At 53.1% G+C, this 10722-nt stretch overlaps 1 protein-coding gene across 2 annotated transcripts; it reads right to left on the minus strand.

The window, feature by feature from the left end:
• Positions 1 to 482: 482 nt before the first annotated feature.
• Positions 483 to 10341, minus strand: MINDY1 (MINDY lysine 48 deubiquitinase 1). Of its 2 annotated transcripts, XM_006095232.3 has the most exons (10): positions 9774 to 10341; positions 6199 to 7128; positions 5773 to 5830; positions 5349 to 5413; positions 4079 to 4237; positions 3648 to 3750; positions 3150 to 3292; positions 1708 to 1899; positions 1230 to 1379; positions 483 to 1020 (listed from the first exon to the last, which is right to left on the minus strand). In XM_006095232.3, the coding sequence occupies exons 2-10, from the start codon at positions 6775 to 6777 to the stop codon at positions 940 to 942; spliced, it is 1530 nt and encodes a 509-aa protein (XP_006095294.1). In that variant the 5' UTR covers positions 6778 to 7128; positions 9774 to 10341; the 3' UTR covers positions 483 to 939. The 2 variants fall into 2 exon arrangements, with proteins under 2 accessions (XP_006095294.1, XP_014316777.1); XM_014461291.2 differs by lacking the exon at positions 4079 to 4237 and having other exon boundaries at positions 9774 to 10340.
• Positions 10342 to 10722: the final 381 nt, after the last annotated feature.

The raw sequence follows: 10722 nt of genomic DNA on the forward strand, positions 1-10722 counted from the left end.
CCTCCCTTAGGGTTGTCTCTCCCCTCTACACCCCCTTTTCCCCTCCCCCCCATTATTCTCTCTTCCCCAGGAAATTTTAGGCAAAATAATTGAGAAACAGGAACCTGAACAAGGTCAGAAATGGTCAGAGGTAGCAAAGGACCATCTGTACAAAACTGGGAGGCAAGCCGAGGATCAGCTGCCTCTTGCCTGCCTGGGAAGTCTCTCGGGTTAGCAGGGAGCACAGTCCCTACATTCCTCTGTCCAAAGGGGGACTTGGAAACCCACCTCCAAATCAGAGGACTATTTCCCAAAGAGGCCTAGCAAAAACAGAGAAACACAAACGGCGAAGGGAAAAGCAGGCTCTGGTTCCCCCTGCTGGCTCATCTAGATATGACAGGCAACCCCTTACACCTCTACCCCCCCTCCCCCTTCGCATTCCTCAACTGGGTCAAATACTTCACCACTTGACCCCGTTGCTGCAGGGTATGGCAAACAACAGATCTCAGGAGACAATTTTTATTTCCAAACCCCTAGGAAGGCATTACAAATAATGAAGATAGAAACCCAAATCAATCCTGAAACAGAGGGAGATGGACTTGCAGGATAGCCAGAAGGACCCCGCCAGTCAGGGGGGAGGTAGGGGAGATGCATTGCAGGCAGGGACCTCACCCTGGAGCCTGAGTCTGCATATTAGTGTGATATTCTGGGAAGAGGGAGTTGGGGATCAGACACCCTCACCCCAGCAGTCCCACTGTTGCCCTGGGTGATTGGGAGGAAGAGAAGGCCGCAGCGAGTGAGCAAGGAGGTCGCCGAGTCTGACCTTGACATTTCCTTCCCGCTCGGATCCCCAACCGTCCATAAATAAGTTACCCTGCATATCTCAGGGGGTGACCTGGGAGAGCAAGCCAAATAGTCACAGCCTCTGACAGAAGAGGCAGGGCAGCCGGGCACCGAGCGCTACAGGAGGACACAGTCGGACTCCGGCTTGGGCCGCCGCCGCCGCTCTCCCGCCGGGCGTCCAGATGGGGCTCCTCTCCCCTGTATGGGATTTAACAAGTGGTCATCCATCCTCCTGGGCAGAGCACGAGGACAGATTCTAGATGGAAGCGGGTCAGGCTGGGGAGGGGGCGGGCAGTGGGGAGAGGAAGAGAGGAAGGGATCCAGGGGAGAGGGCCAGACAGGAGAAGGGCCCCCCAGGGAAACCTTGAAGAATAACAACCGCTAAGGCCAGGGTACAGCGGGCTCACCTGTGGCGATGGGGCCCGTGCTGGCACCGGCTGGGCCCCTTGCTGCTGTTGGTACTCCTCCTGCTGCAGTTGCTGGGCCAGCTCCAAGTCGCTGAGACCCAACGTGCCTTGTGGCTGCTGCTGCTGCAGGGACAAGGCGATCAGGTAGTCCTGCAGAGACGGGGTGAGAGCAGGGCTGTGAGGTGGGCTGCGGCCTGGGAGATATTCCGGCTAGGCTTAGGTTCCCAAACCAGTTTTTCCCTCCTCATCCTTCCATTTCTCTCGTTCCTCCTCCTCCAGAGCATACCACACAGCCAAGCACATTCTCTGTGGTGCCGGAGAATACCCACCAAGCGTGGACATGGCCCCGGGGTAACAGGAAAGGGACAGGGGTGTCACGTGATCATCCCTAGATGACGCGATGCACGCAGCTCACAGACGGCATAAAGGTCCCTGAAGGGAACGTGCTCTCTGCGCCCTTCCCCAAAGCGCCGCACACCTGGTCTACCTGCCGCTGCTTTTCCGGGGAGCTGCTCCCACCTTCTGCTCCAGGCCCCTTGCCCAGGGAATGACTCAGGTGAAAGTCAGAGTCACAGAAGCAGCTGTCCCCGTCCACGTTGTGCAGGCTCTCCCACACCACCTGCTCCTCCTGCAGAAAGCCCTGGTCGGTGACCAGCAAGTACAAGTGGCTCTGCAAGGAAGAGACAGAGCTGATTAGCGGGACAGGTGAGCTAGAGGCGGTTGACGGCCCCACGTCATCTGAGATGCCCGGAGACCATTTGAGCCAATGGGGGTGCCGGCTGGAACATGTCCGTGTGAGCTGCGAGTCTTGTATGAGTGGCTGAGGGGAGAGGGAAGGGACGTCCGAGTGGACGGTCAGCTGGGTGAGAGCATGGTGGTCCCTGTGGTCAGGCATGGAGTCCTCAGAGCTGGGATCCTGCTTCCTCCCCTGCTTCCCACTGTTCCCTGGGCTCACCTGATGGCCGTGTGGGGAAATCCTTCGAGAACCAAAGACCTCTCCCTCTTCTACTCAATTCCTAGAGAGCTAAAACAGTTTCTAACTTGGGAAGACTTTGGTACTGTTGGAAAATTCCCTTCCTGCCCTAGCTGGTTTGGCTCATGGATAGAGCGTCAGCCTGCGGACTAAAGGGTCCCAGGTTCGATTCCGGCCAAGGGCACATGCCCAGGTTGCAGGCTCGATCCCTAGTAGGGGAGCCGATCAATGATTCTCTCTCATCAGTGATGTTTCTCTCTGTCTCTCCCTCTCCCTTCCTCTCTGAAATCAATAAATTAAAAATAATAATAATAGCCCTAACCAGTTTGGCTCAGTGGATAGAGCATTAGCCTGCGGACTCAAGGGTCCCAGGTTCGATTCCAGTCAAGGGCATGTACCTTGGTTGCGGGCACATACCCAGTGGGGAGTGTGCAGGAGGCAGCTGATCGATGTTTCTAACTCTCTATCCCTTTCCCTCCCTCTCTGTAAAATATCAATAAAATATATATTTAAAAAAGAATAATAATAATAAAAGAAAAAAGAAAAATTCCCTTCCTGTCCCTTCCAATGGGACAGGATTACACTTTCCCGTCCCATGGATGGCAGGCTCACTCCTATGGTTTGCTCTGGCCAATGAGATGTTAGCAGAAACGACACTTCCAGGTGGGAGCACTACAAGCCAGTGTGTGGTGTCCCTCCTACATCCCAGGTAAAGACAGTTTTGTCAGCCTGAGACCCAGAGTGAAGATGAGGCGAGTGTCTGCAGCGGCCACGCAGCATTAGTGGGGAATAAACCTTGGTTGCGGGAAACCACAGGGACTGTGGGAGTCATTGGTTATCAGCGCTTGATCTCCCCTGTCCTGACTGAAACACTGACCCAGAAGGAAAAGGCATGAGGAAACCAACAGCACTGTAGCCCTCCCCACCCCCACCCAATGCCCCGTCACCTTGTGCTTAGTCATGGTGCTAAAGTGGTTGTTCCGGAAAAAGACGCCAAGCTCGCCCTCCTTGGCAGCCGCGGTGAGCTCGCACAGCCCGTGGTAGGTCAGCTGGGCCGCGGTGGTCTCCAGGAACTGCTCGGCAATCAGGCCTGCCGGAGGGCACAAGGAGCGGGGGCGGGGCCTTGGCTCACCTCCCAAGTCCACAGAAGGAGGGGCACCCAGACAGTCTCTGTCCAAAGGCCTGGGGGTGGGCCCACCCTCTGAAATCTCTTCCCCGGAGCCTGGCTGCAGTCATTCATGCAACAAACAGTTGCTGAGCAGCCACCTCGCGCCCGCCAGGCACTGCACTAGGGGGACTAATGCGTTCCCCAAACTCCCTTTCTAGTGGGATGTGGTTGGTGGGGGGGTGCGGGGGGGAGTGGGGGAGATAGACAATGAACAATAAATCAAAGTAGCCTTCCTTCCCTCCACATAAGAGCCACAGGAGAGAAGGGGGGAGCTCACCTTCTGTCACCAGGTTGGTGTCACTGGAGTGCTTGCAGGTGATGATCTTCTCCACCAGCTGATTGTAGCTCAGTTTCCCGACTGCACTCACAGCCTCAGGACTCTGCATGGGCAGTGCGGTGGGGCAATAACAGAAAAAAAAATTGAGATCTTTTTAGGAAGGAAATGGACTGCAACCCTAGGACCAAAGGTTCCTGAAACCCTGGCCGTCTCAATAACTGCCTATGATTTGCTTGTATTTGAATGTTTACCAAAAATGTTTAAGGTTCAAGGAATTCTCCACTGGGTCCTGCCTCTAAACCGGATTCCCTCCAAAGCCAATCGAATCCCTACATCCCTAACCCCTACCTCTCTAACCCCCAGCCCACAAAACGCTGCTTCTCTGTCGCTTGAGCTGGACAAGAGTCTCATCTGGGCCCTCTCACCCTCACCTGAGGATCAACAAGCCAGCCGTGGTATAGGGGGATCCCTAGGAGGTCGAAGATACTGCACTCAGGTGTGTACTCAAAATCGGAGACCCCTGTGAATCGCACATTGACATCCAGACCGGTGGCCAGTTTGGGCAGCACGGTCATTGCGTCGTCCACATTCTGGGGGTAGAAATGAAATCGATGGATATATTAAATAATTAGCACATTGCATATCTTTATTGATTTTTTAAAAATTTATTTTATTAATTTTTTACAGAGAGGAAGGGAGAGGGGTAGAGAGTTAGAAACATCGACGAGAGAGAAACATCGATCAGCTGCCTCCTGCACACCCCCCACTGGTACATGCCCCTGACCGGAATCAAACCTGGGACCCTTCAGTCCGCAGGCCGACACTCTATCCACTGAGCCAAACTGGTTAGGGCTCTTTATTGATTTTTTAAAATATTTTTAATTGATTTCATCAGAGAGGAAGAGAGAGAGAGAGAGAGAGAGAGAGAGAGAGAGAGAGAGAAAGAGAAACATCAATGGTGAGAGAGAATCATTGATCGGCTGCCTCCTGCATGCCCCCCACTGGGGATCGAGCTTGCAACCCGGGCATGTGCCCCGACCAGGAATCGAACCATAACCTCCTGGTTCATAGGTCAATGCTCAATCAATGAGCCACACTGGTTGGGTGATTTTTTTTGGGGGGTGGGGGGGAGAGAGAAAAAGGAAGAGGGAGAGAAACATAAATGTGAGAGCAAAACATGGATTGGCTGCCTCCTGCATTTCCCCTCCCTCACCCCCACCCCCCGACCCACCACTGAAAACCCAGGCACATGCCCCAACCTGGAATTGAACCTGCAACCCTTCAGTGCCCAACCCACTGAGTCACACCTGCCAGGGCAGCACATTGTATGTCTTAAACTTACATATCTCAATGAAGCCGGGGGGGGGGGGGGGGGGGGGTTCGAGGGGGAGAACATGACGGTCTCGCCTCCCCTCCCCTCCATTCCAGTCCCACCCCCAGAAATAAAATATTAAACTTGTTGCTTTTCTTCCCAGGTTCTCTTACAAGCCATTCCATTCCTCCCTTGCCTCAACCCCTCTTTATCTTAAGTAGATAAACTTATTTTCTAGGACAGAGATTTACCCTCCTCTTCCTCCTGCAGAAAAAAAAAATCATAGTTCAAGGAACCCTCTTGAGAAGCAGCAGAAAGGCTTCTCTTCATAGCCTGGGTGTCCCCTTGCCAGGCTGCAAACCTCTTTGTCCACAGGCCTGTTTGCTCACCTGCTGAAAATTAAGCTGAAGTCCCTCTGACTTCTCCTGGGGCTTGATGGACAGGAGGCAGTCTCCTACAAGACAGGATTCCTTATCAGTCTACCCCACCAACGGCCCTCAAAGCAGCGTCCTCCTCTCCTGGGAATGGGCGGGGGAAATGTCACCGAACCGCTGGCTTTCAGAGCTGGGAAGGGCCTTAGATTCGAGTCCTGACCTTTCATGTCCCAGAGGAGGAAATCAGCTCACAGAGGTGAAGGGCCTGCCCAGGGTCACGTGGGAAACTTACAACCCAGGACTCCTGACACCCAGAGACCTTCACCCTCCCTGACACATCCGAACCCCGAATGGGAAGTCCCTCAATATTCTGGATTTCTGGCTGAGGGGATAGTGCTCGTAATTCTGTGCAATTCCTCTTCAAGGCCTACTCACTCACCGAGGTGGGTCATGAGCTCAGCTGACGTGATCACTTCCTTCTGAGGGGGCAGCTTCACCTGGAGGCAGAGAGCGATCAGAGGGTCAGCATGTGCTGCTCCCCTTCGCAGGGCACCCATAGGAGGTGGGGGAGGGCAGGGGCTGCCTAGAGGGAGGGTGTGGTGGAAAAAAGAAGGCTTATAATGCAAGCAAGGGAGTGAATGTGAAATACTGCAATCCAGGAAGAGGACAGAGAACTGCTTTTTGTTTGTTTGTTTTTATGAACCTCTTCTTTCGTTTGTTCCAGCTGGAGAAATAGGAAGAGTAACTTGAAAAGTTTTGACTGGCTTGTGAAAATCAGGATGACCAAGGAAGTGGGTCAGGGAAGAGGCCCTCCTCAGCAGTTTCTGAGGCCCCGCCTCCCCCACCCCCCCACAAACTCTCTTACCTTCCACTGAAGAAAGAGGATGTTCATGATGGCGAGGAGCGGGCAGGGGCCGTTCGTGCTCTGGGTGATGATGGGTGTCCGTTCTCCCTTCCAGGGGATCCACTTTACACAGTAGAAATCGAGCTCCGGCTGTTGGGCCCTGGGGGACTGGGGCAGCTCCTGGGGCCCGGAGCACGCCCCCACTGTCTCCGCCTCAGGCTGCGTCCTGTGGTCTGGCCCTGGCTGGTTGGAGCTCGTGTCAGGCGGAGGGGACTCAAGATTATCCTGGCCCTGGACCGGCCGTGACCCTTGATCTACTGGCTCCTGTTCTCCAGCTGCCCCATCAGCATCCCTGGCTGCTCCAGTAGCATCTCCAACTACCCCATCAGCATCTCTGGCAGCCCCAGTAGCATCTCTGGCCGCCCCAGTAGCATTTCCGGCAGCCCCAGTAGCATCTTTGGCTGCCCCAGTAGCATTTCCAGCATCCTTGTCCTGGGGGTGCTCATCTGGTACTGAGAGGACCTCATAGTTTTCAGGGCTGACGGCTTCTGCAGTCTTGGCCTTGCCAGAGACTGGACGCTCAGGTTGATGGTGTTCCATGGTCAGAAGAGGTCAACGGAGGGGCACCAAAGGACTTCACAGTCCTCAGGAAGTTGCCTAATCTAGGCTTGATGTGCGACAGAGAGACAGATCGAGTAAGAAGCAAATCATTGGGCTGGAAAGCAAATAGGCCCAGAAAAGTCTTAGAAGAGGAATGCGGTGTGGAAGGCTGCAGTGTCCGCAGTCACTCCTGGCGACGGGAGCCCTGTCTTCGTCAGCGCGGGTAAACAGAAGAGCGGCCGGCTGAGCTCTTCCACCTCTAACTCGCTGTGACCAGAGTGCACAGGGCTTTCCGGTCTGGGAGGGACGAGTCCCGTGAGATGACGGAAGACATTGGTGGAATCAGCTTCCCTGGAACAGATAAGGACAAGGAATGCAGAAAAGACAGAGAAAAGGACAAAGACAGAAGGGAAAGAGATGGAGAAAGGAATGTTAAAACTACACTCATGGTGCCTGGCCAGTGTGATCAGCGGTTAGAGAGTCAGCCCTCGCACCGAAGGGTTGCGGGTTCGATTACCAGCAAGGGCACGTGCCTGGGTGGCAGGCTCGATCCCCACAACCAATAGATCTGTTGCTCTCACATAGTTTCTTTCTCTCTCTCTCTCTCCCCCTCCCTTCTTCCCTCCCTCGCTCCAACCCTCCCTCCCTCCCTTTCTCCTTTTTTCTTCCCTCCCTCCCTTCCACTCTCTCTAAAAATCAATGGAAAAAATATCCTTGGGTGATGATTAACACCAACACAAACTATACTAATGGTTATCAACACAGTGATCTCCAGCTCACCCTGTAACAGGCATCACCTTGGTAGCTCCCACCCTGGCCAGGACCGAGGTAATTCCTCTGCCCCACACCAAACCCCACCCTTGGCTGTGCATGGGTCGTCCTGAGCACACACAATTACATTTGTCAGAAGGCATCCTTCCGACTACCTTCTCTCCGCCTCATCCCAGGGGCGGAAAGATGAACAGCCACATAGTGCTTGGGGTGAAGAGTAGAGATGCAGAGTCAGTACCATGGCCCCTAAAGACGAAACAGGCTGAGAAAGAAGTCCTTCTCCTCCAAGGGCTCCCCTGAACTTTACACAATCTCAAACCAGAACACAAAGGTCTTGGGAGGGGCTTCCTGTGGCCAGAGGGGAAATGTAGGCCGCAGGGCCTTGAACAGAGACTGTGCTGATAAATAACTTCAGGTTAGGAGCATAACACCCCCCCCCCCAACCCACCCCCATTTCTCCAGTAAGCTTCTCTGGAGGTGAGATACCAACTTCTCCCCAGTTCCTCTTTGCTCCCCAAACTGTCTTAATCCACAGATACTCTCTTGCCACTCTTTATACGGAATATAAAAGTGATTATCGATTTACATAAAAAATACTCCCTCTACCTTCATTGATGTGTGCACATGTTCTGTCTGTTCCCCATCTAGGTCATTTTAGATGTGAGCACTGGACCTGTTTTACCTGCTCTCTATCAGCACTAAGCATCAAGTTCAGCAGGAACAGACGTTTAATTACTGCTGTGGATCATAAACAATAAAAAGCCACAAACTTTGCCTTCTGGAAAACATGCTCCCCTCACCCCTGACTCAGGGTAAAAAAAAAAAAGGTGAGAAATGAAACTTGTCCTGGCCGGGTAGCTCAGTTGGTTAGAGCATGCTCCCAGTATGTTTCGGGGTTCGAGGCCCAGTCAGGGCACATACAAGAATCAACCAATGGATGCATAATTAAGTGGAACAACAAATTGATGTTTATCTATCTCCCCCTCTCTCACTCTCCCTTCTCCCTTCCTCTTGCTCCCTAAACTCAATAGATTTAAAAGGAAAAAAAAAAAGAAAGAAAGAAATTAAACTTGTCAGAAATCTTCTCTTTGGCTTCTTCCTAATTTGAGACTATGCTTTCTTCTTGCAATCCTGCAGGAATTTAGGGGAAGGGTGAGTAAGGCCTGGAAGATGAAGATGAGGAGCATAAAAGTTCACAAAATAAGCCTAGTCACCCAAATGGATCGTCCTCCTGATTCAAACATAATTTATGCGAGCTGTATCTCATCTGCCTGTTGTTCATTTAGAACCAGAGCAGGGGGTGGGGGGGGAATGCCTACAGGCCTGACACTTTGTTTTTCTCTCTCCTTCTTTCCTCCCTTCCCGATGACACTTAGGATGAGCCTGGGAAAGTTAAAAAAGCCTGTAGAAAAGCAGGGCTCCTTTATCTTTTCTGTCCAGTGCCAGATCAATAATTAAGTGGGGGTTGGGCAGCTAGTTGGCTAAGGGGATGAGCCCAAACACACCAGGAGCTGGACACGTGAGGGAGCTGGGTCACCGAAAAACTGGGCAAAGCAGAGTGGGCTGAGCCCTAAGAGGCGGGGCAGGAAACGGAGTGGAGGGCTTCCACTCTGTAAGGTGCACACCTGGCAAGGTGGGTATGGAGTATTTCCCAGCAGGAAAGGATGGGGGAGGGGGGACCCAAACAAATCAGGATTCCATTCGTTTCCTCTTTTCTCCATTCAAGTCCTACATGTTCCCTCCAGCAGGAATGATCTGGCTGCGGGTGAGGGAGTTAAAATAGCCCTGGCCCCTCCCTAGCAGTGGCAGGCAGTAGCCAAAAGTTGGAAGAAGCCTATAAAATGGGTGGGGAGCTTCCAGAAGACACTCACCCTCCCACCCCATCCCAGGAACTTCCCTCTCCCTGCGTGTCCCTTACTGTCCCACTCCGATATCCTTCTCAGTCTGACCCAAATCTTCAAGCAACTAATGGTTTAAAATTTCCCCTCCGAGTAAGTCAACCACCACCACAGTGCTCGCTCGCCATGGAGAGGGGGAAGGTTTCATTAAAAGAAAAAAATAAGGAAGCAAGCAGCATCCCTTTGACATGTTCTCCCTGCCTCACTCCTCTCCCAATCCAGACCTGTAGAGACCACAGTCAGTGTCACCTCCCCGGAGCTGGAGGGGAAAAAGAGAACTGGGAGTCGAAGAGGAGGTGAAGGATGCGGATAAAACAAAGTTTTTACCTTAAAGAAGGCTGTTCCAGGACTGAGAAGGAGGGCTCAGCTCCGACAATCCGATGGGGGCGCCGCCACAGTCCCAGCTGCCTTCCAGCTGTCAACGCCAGAGCTCACACAGGTTTATGAGCCAGCGGCGGTCCTGCTGGGTCCTGGCCACTTCCGGACCCACGCCCAGGACCCAGGGCACGGGAGGAGGGCGAGGGCAGGTAGGGGTGCAGCCCAGGTGCTCCCCCGTGGCTCCAAGCGTGTCTTCAGGATTCCTGAGTTGCCGAGTGTCGATGTGCGATTCAGGCCCTGACTCCAAGCTGGTTTTCAAAGGAAGTTTGAGGTTTTTCTTTTTTCGTCTTTCTCTCTCGCTCTTTTCTTCCCATCGGGACAAAGAAAAATTAGTCAAGGACAGGCTCCTTGGAGGAGGAGGGGCCTGCCTAGCACCGGAGGGTTTCCATCAGGGCTTTCTGACCGGTCAGCAGCTTGGTGATCAGCAGGGAGGGGAGGGAGAAACAAGGAGAGATAAACAACAGACCCTTTCTCCTGCCTCCGCCTGCCGCTGGAAGGGACGGAGCGCTTGTGCCTCTCTGGTGAGAATAGGGAAGAGCAAGTGCCCTCGCTGAGTGGGGAGGAGCAGGGCTGGACAGCAGCAGCGTGTTGGATTTGGGCTTCCTCCCCGGGTAAAGCAGTCCTTTGCTCTGGATCCACAGAAGCAGGGCCAAAGAGCAAGATATTTTGCATGTTCAGTCATTTAAATTTTTTTTTAAAATATATTTTATTGATTTTTTACAGAGAGGAAGGGAGATGGATAGAGAGTTAGAAACATCAATCAGCTGCCTCCTGCACACTCCCTACTGGGGATGTGCCCGCAACCAAGGTACATGCCCTTGACCGGAATCGAACCTGGGACCCTTGAGTCCGCAGGCTGACGCTCTATCCATTGAGCCAAACCGGTTAGGGCCATTTA

Source organism: Myotis lucifugus, unplaced genomic scaffold (genome assembly GCF_000147115.1).
Source record: "Myotis lucifugus unplaced genomic scaffold, Myoluc2.0 scaffold_151, whole genome shotgun sequence".
Lineage (NCBI taxonomy): Eukaryota > Metazoa > Chordata > Mammalia > Chiroptera > Vespertilionidae > Myotis > Myotis lucifugus.

Coding starts and splice junctions, on each gene's coding strand:
- MINDY1 (XM_006095232.3), bottom strand. CDS start 6,777: ATGGAACACCATCAACCTGAGCGTCCAGTCTCTGGCAAGGCCAAGACT. Junction 5,831..6,198: donor TCCTCTTTCTTCAGTGGAAG/GTAAGAGAGTTT, acceptor CTCTGCCTCCAG/GTGAAGCTGCCCCCTCAGAA. Junction 1,900..3,149: donor GCACCATGACTAAGCACAAG/GTGACGGGGCAT, acceptor TCTTCCTTGCAG/AGCCACTTGTACTTGCTGGT.